This window comes from Acanthaster planci, linkage group LG13 (assembly GCF_054643075.1).
Source record: "Acanthaster planci isolate LZ-2023a linkage group LG13, COTS_SCS, whole genome shotgun sequence".
NCBI lineage: Eukaryota > Metazoa > Echinodermata > Asteroidea > Valvatida > Acanthasteridae > Acanthaster > Acanthaster planci.
This window is the reverse complement of record NC_141789.1, coordinates 2186708-2205636: the sequence shown is the minus strand read 5'-3', so window position 1 is coordinate 2205636 and position 18929 is coordinate 2186708. Positions and strand designations below refer to the sequence as shown.

General features: G+C 43.9%; 1 protein-coding gene across 3 annotated transcripts; it reads right to left on the bottom strand.

The window, feature by feature from the left end:
- Positions 1–172: 172 nt before the first annotated feature.
- On the bottom strand, positions 173–18883 carry vps51 (VPS51 subunit of GARP complex). 3 transcript variants are annotated; one of them, XM_022230904.2, is made up of 20 exons: positions 18328–18883; positions 17035–17238; positions 16296–16381; positions 15651–15806; positions 14992–15065; positions 14748–14880; positions 14317–14405; positions 13832–13982; positions 13609–13712; positions 12649–12760; positions 12047–12227; positions 11806–11945; positions 11078–11200; positions 10646–10753; positions 10122–10262; positions 9433–9671; positions 8886–9012; positions 8646–8758; positions 8155–8233; positions 173–1486 (listed from the first exon to the last, which is right to left on the bottom strand). In XM_022230904.2, exons 1-20 carry the CDS (start codon positions 18344–18346, stop codon positions 1457–1459), a joined length of 2409 nt encoding a protein of 802 aa, XP_022086596.2. In that variant the 5' UTR covers positions 18347–18883; the 3' UTR covers positions 173–1456. The 3 variants fall into 3 exon arrangements, with proteins under 3 accessions (XP_022086596.2, XP_087000999.1, XP_087001000.1); XM_087144873.1 differs by having other exon boundaries at positions 18280–18350; XM_087144874.1 differs by lacking the exon at positions 173–1486 and having other exon boundaries at positions 8193–8311.
- Between the last annotated feature and the right edge of the window lie 46 nt (positions 18884–18929).

Below are 18929 nucleotides of genomic sequence, written 5' to 3'. Positions count from 1 at the left end.
TGCTGAAACAGCAACACTGCCATCGGGTGTGGTCGGGGACTACGCCGTTTATTGTCGCTCGTCCCAAACGGTGCAGTCCTTGCCAGTGAGAGCCCACACACACAAAAAAAACCTTTAAAACTCGAACCAATGCACCCCTCGAAAATGCCACTCACAATGACAACTGTCTTAATTAGTTTTAATCACCACTTTAATAACAGTGCTTTGCACAAACAATGATTATATGCTCCTTTACACCCAATCTTTACATCAAATGAAGACAACTGCAGCTTTGTGGTAATTCAAATAGGTTACATTCTCAGCAGACTTGCTAGGCTTCCAGTATGTTCATTTCATTACTTTCGCAACCAGACAAATAATGTCATTTTTGTAGGTGATACGCATCATAAATTTTGCATACATAATACCAAAGGGAATACAGAAATACTCGGAAAATGTTGGATAAACCAACTTGCAAAAAATTAACTCAAACGAGTTTGGTTGCCACTTTTTTTTTTCAACAATACATAATTCCATTTCCACTTTACTCATTTGGACCCCCTAAAGGTGTGACGCGTTACATCTCCAGTTATCTTTTCTCTTCTCCAGTAAAAAAGAATACTATTTCTAAGAGGTTTCTAAGAAGTTGCAGAGAAGGATTTTTGAATGATTTAATCGGTAACATCCAAGATAAAAAGATACCAGGTGAGTGAAGTTATTTGGAGAGACATAATGGTAGAGATTGTTAGAAAGCAGCACTTTGCTGTAATGCTGTAAATTACAGGGACTGTGCAGAAGACTAACGACAGACCTCGACCTTAAGCTCTACATTTGACTAGCCCGCTGGGCAAGTTTGTTTGTTTCGACCGTTACGGTGGAGCCTTGCTGTCTATTTGACAGCTTAATAGTGGAATCCTTCAGACTGTTATAATTCAATAATAAGCAATGCCATACAATCAATTTCACATTTACTTTATTCATCTTTATGAATACAACAAAGGACATTTTCAAACAAGTAAGTATTTCTTTACTACCCATCAGGCAAGTTGATGAATACACGCCACTCGTCCGACGCTGTTTGACTAGTGTTAAGGTCGAGGCCTGCATACATTTTTATATTTTCTTTTAATGAGTAGATGTAACTGGAAGTTGGCAAATTTCCAGATGAGGGCAGAGATTCATGGAGCTGTGGTGCCAAAAACATATTGCCATGTTGTTTAGCTGAGCGAGACAAAATAAAAATCAGCTGGGAGCCAGTCAAAGCAATATGCATCCAATGGCATTCTGGCAGGCAACCAGCTTCTGCTGACCCAGACTGTGGTACAGACGGAATGATGCCGGTCAACATACACGTCCGAGTCACTGCCCAATTCAGGTACGGCTCTGCTCGCACTAACCCTTGGTAACCTGCAGCTGTATCTCAGATGACTACCACAGGTGAGGGAAGTCAACAGCTGGGCCCCCGAGTACAGAACCCTCAACCTCTATCACAGATGACCTCTACGATCTGTGAAGCGACAAGAAGTTAGAATTATAATATTCTATTTTCTTTAGTGAAAGCCCTTCAAGAGAACACACAAATGCGATTCACAGAAAAATAACAGCCATTTGTGTAACTTGACCCACCTCTGCAGAGTATCTAGACACCAACTGCTCTCTCTCGGTCGAAACAAAGCCAGCTGTTCAGGTAATTTTTTAATTACCTTGCAAGGTTCTGGTCGTGGCATATCATGCCACATAAATATACCACGCTATTTGTATTTAGTATCTCTCATAATTCTAAGTGGGGGAGAATGGCAGAGGATCCCAAGGTACCCGTTGTTTACTTTGTTTGAGCTCCTGGGTAGAAAGACACAAGCCTGCATGTATATGGAATATGCTACACAATAGGCAAGCTGCCCATTCCTCCACTGTTGATGTTAAAACAACAGTGGTAGCATCAACAACACAAAGCTTAAACAGTTTAGTGATGGAGTTTCATTTTATTGATTTGAATATGCCGAGGTGACTCTGATGATACCAGTATATTTGTCAGCTCTGCTCTGTCCTAGCCTTGGCTGTCTATGCAAAAGCCACTTGATGGATATCACACAGGCTTCTGTCATCGCGCCAATAGCTACACGCTTGGCTTGACTTACAGCTCCAACGTTGGTGAGTGGGACTGGGAAAACAATTGACGACCCGGGTTAGAACTTTAACATGATAGGGCATTCACTAACACGCCTGCAATTTGGGGTGGTTTTGATGACGAAAGTAAACCATCTTCCGTCAATGTGCATGGCATTAAATGGTCATGGGCGCGCACATGCGTGCAATTCACGAATATCATGTTCTGCAGTTTTGGAGTTACAGTGCACGAACAGATATCTGACCTGGCGCAACCATCACAAAAGTTTCTACAAAAGACGAGCTTACTGTTAAAATCCCTCCTGTTATTGCCTTTTAGAGTTTGGGGGGCAGTCTTTCAATGCCTTTCAAAGTGTTCAGAGTACATGCATCTTTTCAAGGCCAGGATCATGGAGTGCTGAACCCACAGAAGTGGCAAGATACCCCGATATCAATTTTTTTTTAGTGGTCTCCAAAGCGTGGTGAGAGGCCACGCATATCTGCTCACAGACAGAGAGTTCTTCATCAAGATAACGTACAAAGGCACTTGTATGACGCTAACTTCTCCGTCTGAAACTCAAAATGTGAAGGCGGCATTGTTTTTTTACTGTCTGTTGCTGAGAACAGTCCAACAGTCCAAATATGAAATGTTCTTAGCTATCAACAGGCTTTTTCTCACAACCACCTACTGCTGTGAGTCAAGACGATGTCCATTTCTTTCTGGAATTGTGACTCAGCTACGGATTCGGCTAAACACAGACTCAGCTAGTGGCTGAATTCCGACAACCAGCTAGACCGGAGTCAAGTTCATTTAAAAACTACTGTTAAATATGTGAAGAAACTAGTAAACAGCTATCTGCTTGTTGCTCAATAAAATGCTATTCTTGCTTGGGAAATCTCTTTTACACTCAATTGTAAAAGATTTATCAGGTTTCTGATTTGATGTCTGAGCTGTTTGCAGCCAGCCAAAAGAGAGTCGACACAACTCTTTTGGAAGTTAATTGGGAATAAAATCTGGTATACTGACTTTTTGTAATTCATGTAAACATACCAATTTGAATTTTCCACACTAGAGACACTGTTGCTATACCTCGTGATTTGGGGAAAGTTTTTGCTTAGTAACATAAGAGATGCCTTGCACCAATACACTGTTTTCAATGGATAAGAAGGGCACAAAGGAACCAGTCCAATATATCAGGGTTGTTGATTTGTTTTGTTAAAAAAATGGAAAAAAAATTATTTATATTTATTTATAAGAACAAAGACCACTCTTTTGACTATTTAGAAGAGAATATGTAACCCGGGCTGTATCTATTATTATGCAAATGAAGTTTAGCCAACACACGTGTGGGCTTGCGTATTGCAACAAATAGACAAAAGATCTGGTGGAAGTACCAACATATTAGTTTTTACAAATGAAGAATATAGAAAAGTATGTTATTTCCCAAAGGATTAGAATAATTTTGAGCACTACGTGCATCAAGCGACTAATGAGTGAGAAACACGCCATGAACAACATGCATTTACTTTACATGCTACTGTATATGTCGGTACAAAATGCTGGTACTTTACCTTGTTCAAAGTGCAAAAAGCAGTCTCATTTTGTAGTGATCCAGCTCCACAGAGCAATGACTTAGGCGTGATGAAACTCACTTTATTAGGGGTATTCATTAAGGGGTATTTAGCGGTTGTAGTTACACTGCATAATGACCGTAGTTTCTAATCTCAATAAAATACCTGTGTTCCTGTACATAAAAGGTGGATGTACGCTGTACACTGATACTTTACCATGTCAAACTCTGAAATGGGCAATTCAAATGAAGTCAAATTAAATCATGATGATAAATCCTTCGCATCAGATACACCTACTGAATCCAAAAAGTTGATTTAAATTGAATCAAGTGAAATGAATTGGACAAAAAAATCTTGTCAACCCGTGTACGAATGCACACGTGTAACACGTGTGCATTTGGGGGGGGGGGCTGTTGATTAAACTGTGCAAAACCTGCAAACATTTCCAATCAATAAAAAGAATTAAAAATTTACACATTTTTGCCTTTCCTCTGCCAAAATTAAATATGTTGATTTAAATCAATGATTTAAAAAAAAAACATTTGATTAACATCGGTGATTTAAATCACGATAATTTAAATCAGCCAACCCTGCAGTCCATTCTGGAGATGGTGGTCACTATGCAAAAGCTTGGCCCAAACCATGAGGTACAGCAACAGTGTCTTCAGTCTGGGGAATTCAAATTGTTATGTTTATAAGCAATCAAATAACACAGTGCACCAGATTTTATTCAAATTTCACTCACAAAAGGCTTATTGAGTTAAGACGGAGCAAGGGCTCTTATGGCACGGGTACAACTGTCCCCGTCAATGAAGTGACAGATTCATGAGACATTGCATAAAACTGAAAATGACTGACTTACAAAGGAATGTAACATGAGACGACATGTCCGTAGATGAGTCAAAATGTTACTCCCAAATCCCCCGACTGAAATGGTTGGAGACACCAATTCATTGTCTACAGGAAAGGCAACAAATCAGCTTGGGCACACTGCTTTGAGACGCAGAAATGTCAGCCAGGAAAAACGATAGCCGATAGCGTTGAACATTCACGTACGGTTGAATGTCATCGGCATATGTGTGAAATTGAATGCCCCAAGGCCTGATAATTGGAGCAACCTGTTGAGGATATTTCCTGGGAAACATGTGGTCCAAGTATAGATCCCTGTGGAAATCATCGGAATGTTAACATCCCCTCCCTGATACTTTTGGTAGTAACAGAATTGATTTTGGCAATTTTACTCCACATGGCAACTGGTACTTTGGCAGACATCTGGAAAGAGCACGCCGAGTCATGAGAAATGTAAAATTGGCTTTAAACCACGTTTTGACATTAAAAACAAAGTGGGTGGCGGCAATTTAATATTTACACTTTGGTGCTGGTCCAAAATGCCACACATAATGGTCTCCGGTCAAAAATCGGCAAAATGTGGAAATAGCTTGATGAGTTTTCTTTGTTCTTTCACAAATTTCTCACTACAGATGGCAGAAAATATGCCAAGAGTATCAATTACACATAAGCCTGTCTCAGGCAACATGTACGTTACAATCGGTGCTCACTGATGCAAGAAAACATATGCGCAGGCACAGAGGCAAGCAGCCTGTACCAGGATATTTGCCAAGTCTCTCCATATTCAAATGAGGGTATTTAATGGTCTTCAACGTGGCTTCGCATATTTTATGAGCAAACATCAAAGCAAAAGCAACATAAAAATTACATTTATTCCACACAGGCAAAAACTATTTCACTGCCGCTTAAATTCTGTGCGACTCAAAAAGTGGGTTTTTTTTCAAAGTATCACTTAAAACAAAAGGGAAGGCTGATTTCACCATTATTGAAAGTCTGCTAGTGTTCAGTTGTCGGGAGAACGACTGGGTTAAAGCATGCTCTTTTGTGGGGTAGATGCAATGTAATTTGCATGGCAAACATGAATACCAAGATGTATGGAGTAAACTGCGAAGAGTCCCTGACACGTGGAATGTTCCATTACTTTGGCAGGGAGGGTGCTAGTTCTTCGGAGGGGTAATTACACAACAACAGGAAATGTGATCACTGATTAAGGGGCCTTAAAAGTAATTGTTGAAACATAGTAGCATTGCATCAGATACTGTTTCCAAAAAAAGGGTCAGGAACCAAATGTTTTGAACAACAACAGCCATTACTCCTTCTTTCTTTTATGATGTGGATGAAATTATTTCCACAGAATAACATCCAATCATCATCAAGGTTGGATCAGGAGTTTTTTGGTTTGGATGTGACATTCTGAGTGACAAGAGCCCCCTCTCTGGTGATAAGTAGAGAGGCTTGGTCAACTAGCAAATGCGAATGGTGCTGTGTGCCCAGCGCTGACTCGGAGTGTGCTACGGATTTTGTGACAGTCCCCGTGTGGCAGTCTAGCATGGGTCCTATGCCGACAAGTGTACAAAGATGGAGTTGTTTCAAGTGCACTGGCTAGGGACAAAAGCTCCCACTTTCTTTTGCAAGGGTGGAGCGAAGCGGGTCCAACTGTGTTTGAGACGTCCCCTATCAAACTAATGCTCAGGCAATGGGATCTTGACATGATCTGGTAACTGAACGGTTGAGAATGTTAATACTCAGCAACCGGTGCATTTCAAGGGTGTCCCCTGAGGTGGTGTGGGGGAGGGTGTCCCCTGAGGTGGTGTGGGGGAGGGTGTCCCCTGAGGTGGTGTGGGGGAGGGTGTCCCCTGAGGTGGTGTGGGGGAGGGTGTCCCCTGAGGTGGTGGGGGGGGGGGGTGGCCCCTGAGGGGGTGTGGGGGGAGGGTGTCCCCTGAGGTGGTGTGGGGGGAGGGTGTCCCCTGAGGTGGTGTGGGGGGGAGGGTGTCCCCTGGGGTGGGGTGGGGGGAGGGTGTCCCCTGAGGTGGTGTGGGGGGAGGGTGTCCCCTGAGGTGGTGTGGGGGGGAGGGTGTCCCCTGAGGTGGTGTGGGGGGAGGGTGTCCCCTGAGGTGGTGTGGGGGGAGGGTGTCCCCTGAGGTGGTGTGGGGGGAGGGTGTCACCTGAGGTGGTGTGGGGGAGGGTGTCCCCTGAGGTGGTGTGGGGGGAGGGTGTCCCCTGAGGTGGTGTGGGGGGGCAACCCCCACATTGGTCAGTTTTGTTACAATCGTGGTGCTGTCTGTAAGAATGAACAAGGAAGCGAAAGGAAGGTTGGGAGATCATGTGTCAGGTTGAGAATAAGACGACTATGACACTCATGAAATTTACCGACCATCTGTCAGCAATGCCCTCCCCCCTTTAAAACAGTCCAGAGACATCCATGCTCTCAGCGACAGAGTATATACGTGTGGAAGGCCCGAAACCAGCAATAGATGTGGGTAAGAACTGAGCTAAAGCCTGATATATCAAGCTTTTAACAGTAAGCCTTAAAAACCAAAACAAATGCACCACACAGACCACCAGCATCTTTTAACCACAGGCAATCAATATGCCCATGCAGTCGCATGGCACACAAAATTACGAGCATTATTCATGGATGGGTGGATGGCGCATTACGAGATGCAGGCAGAATATATATTTTTTTCAACCCTGCCGTTTTTACAGAACTACGAAGCCTGCAGAAGGCGCACATAAAATATACTACTCACGAGCACGGCAGTGAAGGCCACTAATTACTGATTTTATTGGCGCACAGCCTTTGATCTATATAACGTCATTCCGAGACCCGGAAGTCCCCTCAGTAATGCACATACAGTGACATATTGGTGTCCTAATTACTCAGCCATGGTTAACAAGGAGGCACAAGTCGATGCAACCTGGCTGCTAACACAAAGTAGCATTTTCCATTGGAGCCCCTTGTGACATTTAGCCACAGCCTGGAATGGTTTCCTGACCCAATGATTCTGACTACGGCTGGCTCCCAATTTACATGTATTGCCTAGAGCTAGGACTAGATTTTCGCTCCATTACAGAGACACGCAGACAACAGATGCATCCACAGCTCTAGAAACCTGTTTGGACACGGCCAATTTTGAGAGAATCTTGAATCAAATGCCAGCAGACTTAACAAGGCTGCTGTGTCCATATCTCTTCTTCTGATGGGACAGTCTTTTTAAAACTAAAAGCACAGGTTATCCCCTCTATCTCTCCCAAGGACGCGCAGCGCTTTGAAGGATTTGGGAAGGTAGCGCTCAACCGCTGACAGCCTAGTGGCTAAGTGTCCACATTTTGGTTGGAATGCACGGCATGTGCCTTCGGGTCACTGCACAGCAGCAGCGGACTTGAGAAATTTCCATGAGAAAAAAATGGTCAGGGAGTTAAAGGGTTAAAAAGCTGGATTTGCGACCAAAAATAAGCAACAACTCACCAGAGTCACGTTTGGAATTTCACACCTCTGGATGGGTCTTGCATACTGAACCCTCGAAACTTTTCACAATCATGCAGTCCAAAACTCATAACAAACTTATTGAAAAAAATGGCCCTAAGACTCATTTTGTGGGATCCGCTCACACACTTTAGAACTGCAGTTGTTTGTTTAGTACTTACACTTGGTTCCATTAGAATGGGATCTAGGCATCGATGCAGAGCACTCCCGACGACCTCGTCCAGCAAGAAGTGAACCAATCTGAAGGAACATAAGCTAAAGATGACGACGTACTTCTATGCAACTTGAGTTCTTATATTATGCTGCTTTCTGGCTGTCCTGACATTAATAACCGAAACACATCGAAGTGAATGAGGAACGAAAGACTTAAAAATTTGGCAAGGCAACAATTATTCACAGACAGAAAAGTGAGGCACATCGTTAAAATCTTCGTGAGCAATACTGCCCGATCGTTGATTCTGCTGAGTAGAAGCACTATTGTCTATTCAGAGTTCGAAGTGTGTATTTTTCTCAAGTGTAAGCTTTACAGGGAGTCTGTCCAATTCGAATTATACGCAACACAAGATTTGACGTCAATTACAGCCCAGAGATTTGAGGCCTTAAGCTCATCGTCAGAAGATCTTTATGAATGCCACTGTGAAGTCTCACTCACTTTTCGTCGGACACGAAGCGCCAGAGGTACAGGTTAAGGTAGTGGGTGTCCACCTGGATCTGTTGGAGACCGTAACGGCCAAACGTTCGCAGTCTCACACACTCCAGAAAGGTCTGGGATAGAGGAAACATCAACGGGGCGTCTATGAATGAAATGCCCTGTCAATATCTTTGGCTGCTGGCACTGGAAGACGTTTGTCAGTGGGAAGGTCTCTAAGCCAAGTGGATGCATTTACCCTACCTTGAGGCTGATCTTGACGATGCCGGTCAGGATGGACACCTTGGAGAACTCCACGCTGCTGAAGATCTCGATGCGCTCCGAGAACAGCTTCTGAATGTTGCTCATCAAACTGGTATCAAAGTTGCTACTGCAAATATTGATGTTTTATTTTTCAATTTAAAACGAGTTTAGTCAAAAGTCAACTTTAAGAACAAGCCTGACCCCTTGGAACTGACCCAAATTTCTTTCGGCATTCAACTAGACAACTGTTATTTTCTGGCTCCACATCAAAGCCACTTAAGTACGGGGTAAACCTTGTTTAACTTCCGCAAGAAACCAGTGAATAATTGGTTATGCACTTGTAAAAATCCTATTAAAATACTGCTGATCCAATGTGCCTATTCTAGCTAACACAAGCAATGGCACATCGTCAGATGGTCATTATCAGAAAACATGACTCAGGTATGCAAATGAAATGTCAGAAACAATAGAAAGAAAATTCCAACTAAATTCGTTGACAAAGCCCAGAGCTGAAGTCAAAGGCGAAGCCACAATTTGCAAAACGCACCTGGACGCGTAGCTCCGCTGCATGCGCTGTTGTTGCTGCTGCTGCCGCGACACGCTGTAGCTCAGCGCCCGGCGGCTGGAGTCGCTGCTGTGCGCTTTGCGGACCCCTTCCTCGTACAGTGCCCCCACTTGGCTGTCGATGGTAGTGACGTCCTCCACGACGCGCTTCATGACGGCGCGCACGGTGCGGGGCTCTATGGTGTTCAGCCAGTCCCGCGTCTCCACGCTCTTTCTCAGCATCTGTGCAAAGCAAAGAAACAAACCAAAAAAGAGGGTGACCTAAATTTTGAACTAGATCCCATTTCAACAATCAAAAATGCCGAAGTAAGTAATCATTTATTTTCTCTATGGTACTACTCGGAACCAAACAGTGGAATGAGCCAGAAAACCGTCTAAAGATACAAATGCAAATACTGCTTTACGTGTCCAATATTAAAGACAAGGAGGAATTTCCCACATGGGGTAACAAAATCGAATATTTGATGAAGAAAAAATTGACGAGCACAAAACTGAAAGAATTTGTGACTAAAATAAGCTGATGTGAATGCAACCTTATGTGAGACAGCCCCACTCAGATGGAAACCGTTTGAGCACCATTCACATAAATCCAGAAGGGATCGTCATTTTTTTTGGGGGGGGGAGCGGGAGCCTGGTTGTTGTCAAGGAACAGTTTTGAGAGGTCTAACCAACCTGGGATATTTGCAACCCCTGAACTTTGACGTAATGGTTCAGGAGAGTCTGCGCGGCGCTCTGCGCTTCGGCGCACAGCACGGATGTCTGCGTCAGGCCCCGTCGGTTGTCGACGGGGAACAGCTCGTCGCATAGCACCAACTGCAAAGGGAACAAAATAGCTGAATATTTATACGAGACGGGTTAACGTTCGGATCTATCCAAAGTACTGGCAGGTTAGCCCCTAGCCGTTACTTTTCGATGCGGTATTGTCCCTTGAAGTAACCTTTGTCACAAGATTCTGGAAATTACAAGTGAAATGTTTAAAAGTACTTTCAACAAGATCTCGTGACTTGAATTCACAAGTTTACTAAGGTTGGGTTCAAACTACCAGCCTCGTGAAAGATTTCATGTGGAACAGATCACTAACTGTACACGAGCCTTCCTCCGACACCAGTAAGACTTGTGGTCGAGCGGTAATTACAGAACCACCTTTTTTTTTTTAAGAATGTCGCAGTCACGAAAAGAAGGCTTGGCCAACTCACCAGCTGACTGATGGTGGTCGATTCAAAGTCCAGCAAGAGTCTGGACAGGACCAGTACGAGAGCCGGAGCGGTGGACGATCCCTTCTCGCCAACACCGTCACAGAGGTCCTGGAAAACGGTGCCAGAATGTGGAAAAGCATCTCATTCTTATCCAAATTACTTGCAGTAATATGTCATTAATCACAAAGTATAAATGGGTTCAGATAAGCTGTTGCTGTGGCTGGTTCTACCGAATGAGTTTCAAACTCAACTTCCAACTGAATTCTTACGAGGGTTACATTTCGTGTCACTGATGTCTTCACTCAACTGGGGTTCAACTCGGACAGGATGTCACAGTCTGGAACCATTCACTCCTCAGAACTCTCTTCCCTACTTCAAACTTGGTATCTCTGCAAAGACACACTGCTTTGATGCGAGCCTAGTTGTACTCACGCGGGACGCTGCGCACATGTGCCTGAAGAAAGCCACAAGGAGCCCCTCCCTGATGTCGTCTTGACAGAACAGACTCCGGAAGTACGGCGTCTGGGAGAAAGTGATGTCGCTGGCTATGAAAGCCTAGGACATCAAAACCAGGAGGGGAAAAAAAAGATCCCTTATTAAGAGTAACTTGAGGAGCAATAAACGCTTGACTCAAAGACAAAGATCCTCTTTCAGCATTTCAATGCATCATATTGCATAGGCATGTCATGACGTAAGTTTACCAAAGGCACTGCTTTATAACAGCAGGCATGGTTAGTTGATCATATGTTACTCACATGACAAGTTGAGCTTATTACTTCAAAATGATTATTTCAATTACGTACATTTTCCCCGACAGATCTCAAATAGATTATTTCAGGGGTCGAAGGTCAAATTCCAGTACCACGTGACTAAGTATACACAACTCAATTACAACTTACAGTAAGACTATACAGTTTTTATAAGAATAATATGTGGCTGCTTCAACAGAACAGACCTTAACAGCAATGACCAAGTGATTCCAATGCAGCAAAATATTTCAATTACTTGAAATTAAAAGTCAACAGAACAAATGGCTTGAAAATATGACATGAAGCTAAAAATTTCAGTTACAGATCAACATTTGTAATAAATATTTCACTTGCATTGGTTGCAAAGATGACAGCCGCCCCCCCCTAAAAAAAATCCCAACTGACTGTTACCTTGAGGTTAGTCAGAATGGCTTTGAGTTGTTCTACAACTGATGTGGATGTTGTGTTGAGTAGGTCCACCATGTCTGGTTTATCCTTCTTGCCCGCAATCCTCGGTGCACAAAGGGTTTGCCGTATGTCGGTCATACACTCTGAGATTTTTTAAAAACAACGAATTGAAAAACTGTCAAAAACCCTTTAAAGAAATTAAATGACTTGTTCATGTCTACCACTGTAACAGTCGGCCTCTCACCTGAAAAATGACGCTTGAGGCCATCAAAGTAGAAGAGTGCCCTCTCGTGGCCGCACTGAGCAATGATTGCCGAGGCACGCTCGATGATCTTGAGCTGGGGGACGAGGCGGTCGGTAGCCAGCAGCCGTCGGTAGAAGCGGTCGAGGGCACGGACCAGCAGGGAGTTCTCCACTGTGCTTTTCTGAGCAGAAAAAGGGTGGAGACAAATGAGACTCACTGATTCTGAAATCAGTAAGTTGCCGTCTTTCGAGTGGGCTGACTGTCTTGTACAGCTGCTATTTCTGTAAAGCTATCGGGCACAAGGTTGCGGGCTTGAGCAAGAATTCAGCAAGCTTTCAAAAAGTTAACAGAAATCATGGAACCCTCACTTTTACTTGTATGACAACCAACTCCACATAGAGTACCTCCTTCAAGTTATCAGTGAAATGACAAAACCCTCACCTCAGTTTTTCTGAATTTCACTGAAACCGTGGGCCAAAATTACATTCTGTAATCAAGAACTGACCGACAAATCCAATTTAGAATCCCGGTGCTCCATTTTGGCCAATAGCAGGGTAGTTTGGGTCGGATTCTCCATCAGCCAAGCAAGTGCACTGACATACCTCGGTCTTGATCCTCTCATCAACGTGGGCGAAGTACTGCTGCATGTGTGAGTTGACAAACTCGGCCAGCTTGGCATGGGCCACCTCCACTAGCTTCTCTTGCTCCTGGGAACTGTGACCGTAAAATCACGATTGATGAGTCAACTTACGTTTGCTAAGAATTCAACGGGAAAAGAGAGCTGCATTGGTTTTTTTTGGGGGGGATGGGGCCTGGTCTGGCCCGTTTGTAAGAACATTTGGTTTATTCAAGCTCTTAACGAGCCCCATGCTTTCTGTCAGTCATGACACCAGACTCTCCTCAACACCAAACTAATTAAGTATTTCTGTAAGTACCAAACTAACCGCAACAAAATGGAACAAAGCTGAAATGCTTCCATATGAAATCCAACAAAAGGCAATGGAAATCAGCAATAGGTTTTGTTATGGTACACAGTGCACTGGAAGCCTTGACACCAGACAGTTACAAAGTGTGTCCTTTACTGCTAATTATGCAAATATAAAACAGAAATGTGCCGCTATTCAAGTACTGTCAAAGTTGTTGAGTTAGCTGGGTACTGGCTAACCAGGTAGCTCTGAAAACAAAACCTAATTGACATCGGACAATCTACATAACCTCTTTCAAAAATTTCCACTCTGAGCCTAAGACTGCTTGTCAGTATGCCCAGCAAGAAATGAGACCGAGGGGTACCCCCCCAACATGTCCAATCCCTATACACATTCCAAACTATTGTTACTTAACACATCCCCCCAAGATGTCTGAAAGGAATTCCCCAGATTCCTGCGAGACAATGACCAACACAAAGCAGGGGGGGTTCTCTCTGTCTCATACCTTGCTGCATATGCTTGTCAGACAAGAACCTGACATAACGCTTTTTTAGTTGCTCTGTATTTTTTTTTGGTTAGTTAAACAGATCCGGTGATTTACGATTCTGTGAGAGACAACGTTCAGGGTGTGCTTACTCTGAGGCCTGCCTGTCGACAAACAGCTCCTTGTACGAGGCAATCAGGAGACTGATGTTACTGAGGAAGCTGTTGCAGCTGCTGTCGATGAACTCCAAGACGTCCTGAGGAGAAGGGGGGGGTGGGTGGGTGGAGAGATCCAATCAAATGAGAGCGTTTCTAAGTGGCTAGCATCGACAATTTACGAGATGTCCACGGACAAAAGGGAATCATTTCTACCCACCATGGGGATGCTCCGCAGGAGCTTTTCTGCCGGTCTCGTCTCCTCGGTTCCCTCCACCTCAGCTGAGCTTTCAGGCTGCTGGGTGCCAACCTGGGCTGGATCTACCTGGGAGGCAATTTCAGCCAAGTCTTCGTCCAGTTTCTCCTTGGCGCTGTACAGGTTCAGAAGACAACGAGTACACCGAAATCTTACGCCTGTAATAACTTAAGACATCACGTCATAAAAAAGAAGTCATTAGAGATTTTCATCGGCCCTCGTTAAAGCAAATGAACAAACAAAACCAACAAACAACAGTAACATCTACGACATTACAAGTCTCATATAAATAATCATTAAGCCATTTCTACTCTCTATTTCGACCAATCCCTCCGAGTACCATCTCAGTAAGACACTTCATCACAGTATAAACTGATGTTTGTTAAGAAAAGTTATCTCCCTGTAGTTCTCAGCTTCAACCATCCACAAACCCTGGATTGTCAGCTTACTGTGAGAGGAATTCATCGCAGAGTTCGTCCGGCGGCTCTTTCAACTGCAGCAGCAGGTCCACGCTCTCTGCTAACTGCTTGGCACTCGACTGCATCGAAAATACAAAACACCAGAGACTAACTGAAACAGATCTCTTCACATTCCCCTGAGGCACTTTTTGTTCACAGAAACCTGCCAAATTTCTCTGAACTCTTCTACAGAGTAGAACCCCAACAAAGATGAACTCCAGACCTCTGAAAGAAACTACACTGGAGGTTTTCAGAGACACAGATTCTTCAAGAAGACTCGAACCACATCTCAACAAAGCCAGTTACTACGTGTACGCCGGGCAATGGCAAAACTCAGTGACATTGGATGGACGAAGCATTTTCAGCGGCGTGCAGAGGTCTCAATATCAAATGTTTCCAGATGTTTCTGTGCCTAACTGTACCTCTTTGTTGGTGAACTGTTCCCGCAGTATCGCTCGGAGTTCGTTAACAATCTCGTTGCAGTCTTGCTGGATGCCGTGGAACGAAGTCATGTGCTGGTACTGAAGCAACACAGCTCGGGCTTTTACGTAGTACCTGGCGGGGCAATCGCAACAATAAATTGATTGCATGCTAAATAGGTGAAGGATTTAATTTGTCTGCATGACGTGGGAAACTTGGAGGCATTGAAAACGACCATTATCTCACCTGACTGCCTGGCTGTAGGCCTTCATCTCGATGCACTTCTTTAGTCTGGCTGGAAGCTCAAACAAGAACTGAAGCTGGCGGAAACACATGGTCCAAAACAAGACAGTGTTAGAAATCCCGCGAGCATTCCGTCACTGGCATTCAGCGGACCCCAACTGGACTAACTGAACTAAAATGCACTGGAATACCTAAGATTGTCAAAGCTGCATCAGAGTTGATCAAAGTGTCTTTGAATTACTGGGGCTGAGATAAAGGGGCAGCTGAGCATACAAGATATTTGCTTAGCAAACACAGGTTGCCAAACTGTAACCTCTACTGCAGTGGACCGGTTCTTGGCTAATTGATTCTCTAAGCTTAATACAAAACTCAGCTCAGCAGTGTTTTCTGTTCGACAGAGATGAGTTCAGAAAATTTGCGACAGCTCCTGAAATTTTCCAAAACAGGAGAGATTCCACCTGGTTTCGGTCACATGACTACGGTGGCTACAGACGAATAAGTTAGAATCTTTCAGTAAAGGAACCAGACAAGTATGCAGTGCTACACGTGACGGGTACTTATTTCAATGTTTATCTTCATACTGGGCACGAGCATTGGCCGAGCAACAGCCTGTGCTGCCCTTGGCCGGTCCCAACACCTGAGGCACAGTCTTCTTGCCATACCTTCTTCAGCAGCATGTGCACGCTGCTCAGCTTGGTTATCTGCTCTCGTCTGTCCTGCAGGGTACCGCTGATCTTGGCGCTGAAATCGGTGATGGCGTCCATGTTGGTTGCTAGACGATCCATCTCTTCCTCCATCTTTCGGAAGTCGGTTTTCATCTGGGATTAAAAAAAAAAATAAACACAACAGATCTGAGTTTTCCGATGGGCAACGACACCCTAAGTTTGTGAAAAATGGATAATAATAGATCAGTAACGGTTGGACCAATTTCCACAGAATGCTGTCACAACCTAAACCACATCACTCATGCAGTGTCAAATTCCAATCAACAAGTAGAACAAAGTCTGCATGTCAGCCAATGGGCACTGGTAACAGGTGATGCGTGTGCATGTGTGATGCAGTAATAAACCTCTTATGAGAAGACCGAGGTCAACTCAGGATTGGGGGTAGCGGTTCCTTCCTCGCCTTCCACCTCTGTGACCCGGGTTCGAATCCCCCCCAGGTTGATAAGAGGATTGGGTTTTCAGTTCTTACATCCTGATTTCAAGGGCTTCCCTGAAATATTATGCCATTTAAAGTCATCCTGTAATTGACACCTGCTGCGGGATGAACAGAAATAAATACTATCAGAGGTTGGGCGTGCATACCTTCCTTATTGTGTCTGTCGCACTGATGAACTTGTTGTAGTTCTCATAGACAAGCGTCTGCATGTCGCTGTCCAAGGAACGGATCTCTGCAAAGGAAAAAAGGAGGTTATAAACTGATATTACATGTGAATGTCACAGGAAAAATAAGGTAGTTCAATTTCCCAAGTACTTCATTTCAGGTTGCTAAGAGGGGGAGGGTGTTCCTTCAGAGAATGGCCAGAAAAATCAAACTCAATTTTCTTGGCCGTCTGTGTTGTGTAATGTAGCTTGGAAAAAGCAAATGCCCGGTTTGAGTACGCTGACCATTGTTCGGCCAAAAGATGAGAAATTGCTGTCTGTGGGAATCAAAAAGGACCACGCCTCTGATGATGTAAACTTTGTGTCAATGGTAATGGCCCATATTTTACATTTCAGCACATACATAAGCACACTTTGATTGCTGGAAAACCCAGCGAACAGTGTAATTAACAGTTAAAAGCAAACAGGATTTTTAGATACTATGCCATGGGTTTGATTTAAGTGGTTTAGTTGTTTTCAAACATCCGGCGCCACGAGCGCTGTTGCAGTGGAAACTCAGCTGCCCTCAAAATCCCAGGAGAGGGTACACGGAACGGTTGTGCTCTCTTGTCCTTGATTAATAAGTGATGGGGTGTGCTGCTTTGACCTGAGGTTAGTGCCTACCAGTGCAGTAGAGTTCAACGAGAGCATCTTGAAAGGGGAAATGAGAAATACGTCTCACGTTTGACCATGTCTACCTCCCGGTCCACCAACTCTGTCAACCTTTTCTCTCTCATGAGTCGGGCCAGGTAAACATCGGGGTCAAAGTGCGCCCCATCAATGTCGATGGGGTCTGTGGTGGCCTCCTTCCCGGTCTCATCGTCCAGTCCATAGTACATCTTCAGCATCCCGTGCTTGCGTCTTCGGCGCTGCTCTCCATCCATATCTGGGCAGTTTGTGAGATTTTAATGACAAAGGCAGGCCTAACTCTCTGGGAATTACAATGTAACGTTCACTAATAGGTCTTCGTTAAAATCATGTAAAAAATGACAAACACGAACAAATTGACACTTTAAAGAAATGCCAAGATACCCAAAGATTTTCAATTTAATTCTTATCTCTGATAAGCATGCCAAAGGTTTAGCTCTAAGTTAGAACTATCTAGATTAGAGTCTCTAAAATATAACAAAACCACTTTTAACCCCATCACGCCGGAACGCGTAAAAACACGCTGTAAAAATTGAGATCTTCAGCCGGCTTTTCAGCTATTATTCTCGGCCCACGCTCGAGCAAACACGGTGAAAGGAGGCAGACCCTGGCTCTTGTATATATGGTAGTTGGTCTTTATGCATAGCCCAGAAATGAAAAGATGGAATTTGCATCATAATCACCAGCTTCACAATAGTCCCCACTTTGAAAAGAGGCAACGGGAATGTGGAAGCTTGAGTAGAGCCGCATGCCACCGAACAATCAGCCTTTTCACCGTGTAATTCAAAGCATGCAGAGCACGCTGGGCCACAAACCGAGAATTTGCGGTTTGGCAGGTGGCCTTCTTGGCGAAGCGAGGCTGGAATTCTTGGAGTCGGCTTTTTGAAAGAAAATCCCGTCGAGAAGGGGTTAACTTAAATCTGTAGAGGGTATTTTCAAGTAGAAGATGCTTTGTTGCCACACTAGTGCCTAGGGGCTATGTTGACGCCACTTGTGTGTGTTGACACTAAGTAGTAAGTAAGACCAGGCCCTAGCCCAGGTTGGACGTTGTCTTTATTTCATTACGTAACGTAGTACAGTCAGGGAGTCCACCTGGGGTAGACCGGGACCCTAGGTCACTGTAGATGCCGACATACAACATCATTACATATTTCGGTCACTAGTCGTGCTACTGCTAGTCAGTGCTAGTGCAATGAAAATTACGAAAATAACACATTTAAACTCATGCTACATTTAATTCGTTCTTAGAAGACAGACATTATAACTACTCAATACTTACAACCCTGCAAAAAAATAATCACAGGCGGCAAGATCTACTGTTTTTTACCTTCCTTGGTAGCCGCCATGATGTATGAATAGCGCCCTCTCTATATACGTATTTCTTTTTAAGCAGCTAGCTGCTGGGTGCGGTTTCACAACCAAACTTTAGATCGTTCTTTGGTTAAAACCTCTAATGTTCCTACAACGATATTCTGCCCCAGACAAACATATCCCAACAAAATATGGCTTTGAATAAACACCATGCAAAAGAAAGTCAAACTAAAATTATATGAAGCAAGATATGAGACTGAGAGGACCCCCCCGCTCTGCATTGGTCGGCATTATTTGACTGGAAAGTGATGAATTCTTTTCAAGCACTTAGGTGGGCACGTGTTAGGTAACAATAGTCTATACATAAAGTGTGTATAGCGATTGGACATGTTGGGGGCGCCCCTCAGTCTAATTTCTTGCTTAGGCTGAATATAACTAAAACCATGGAGGAATTCCTTCATGCTCAGTAAAACCAATCAACATTATAACGGAGATTTTTATTATGGATTGAATTACATCCAAATAACATAGGTAACATACGTCACCATTGGTTTAAGATGAGTCAATGTACATGCACACATTGGGGGATTTGTCAACTGAAAATAATTCCCGACCACA

Excerpts from the sequence above, each read along its gene's own strand:
- vps51 (XM_022230904.2), bottom strand. Across the intron at positions 13,713-13,831 it reads TCCTGCGGAGCATCCCCATG|GACGTCTTGGAGTTCATCGA; the intron begins GTGGGTAGAAAT and ends CCTTCTCCTCAG. Across the intron at positions 8,759-8,885 it reads TCGTCAAGATCAGCCTCAAG|ACCTTTCTGGAGTGTGTGAG; the intron begins GTAGGGTAAATG and ends CCTCTATCCCAG.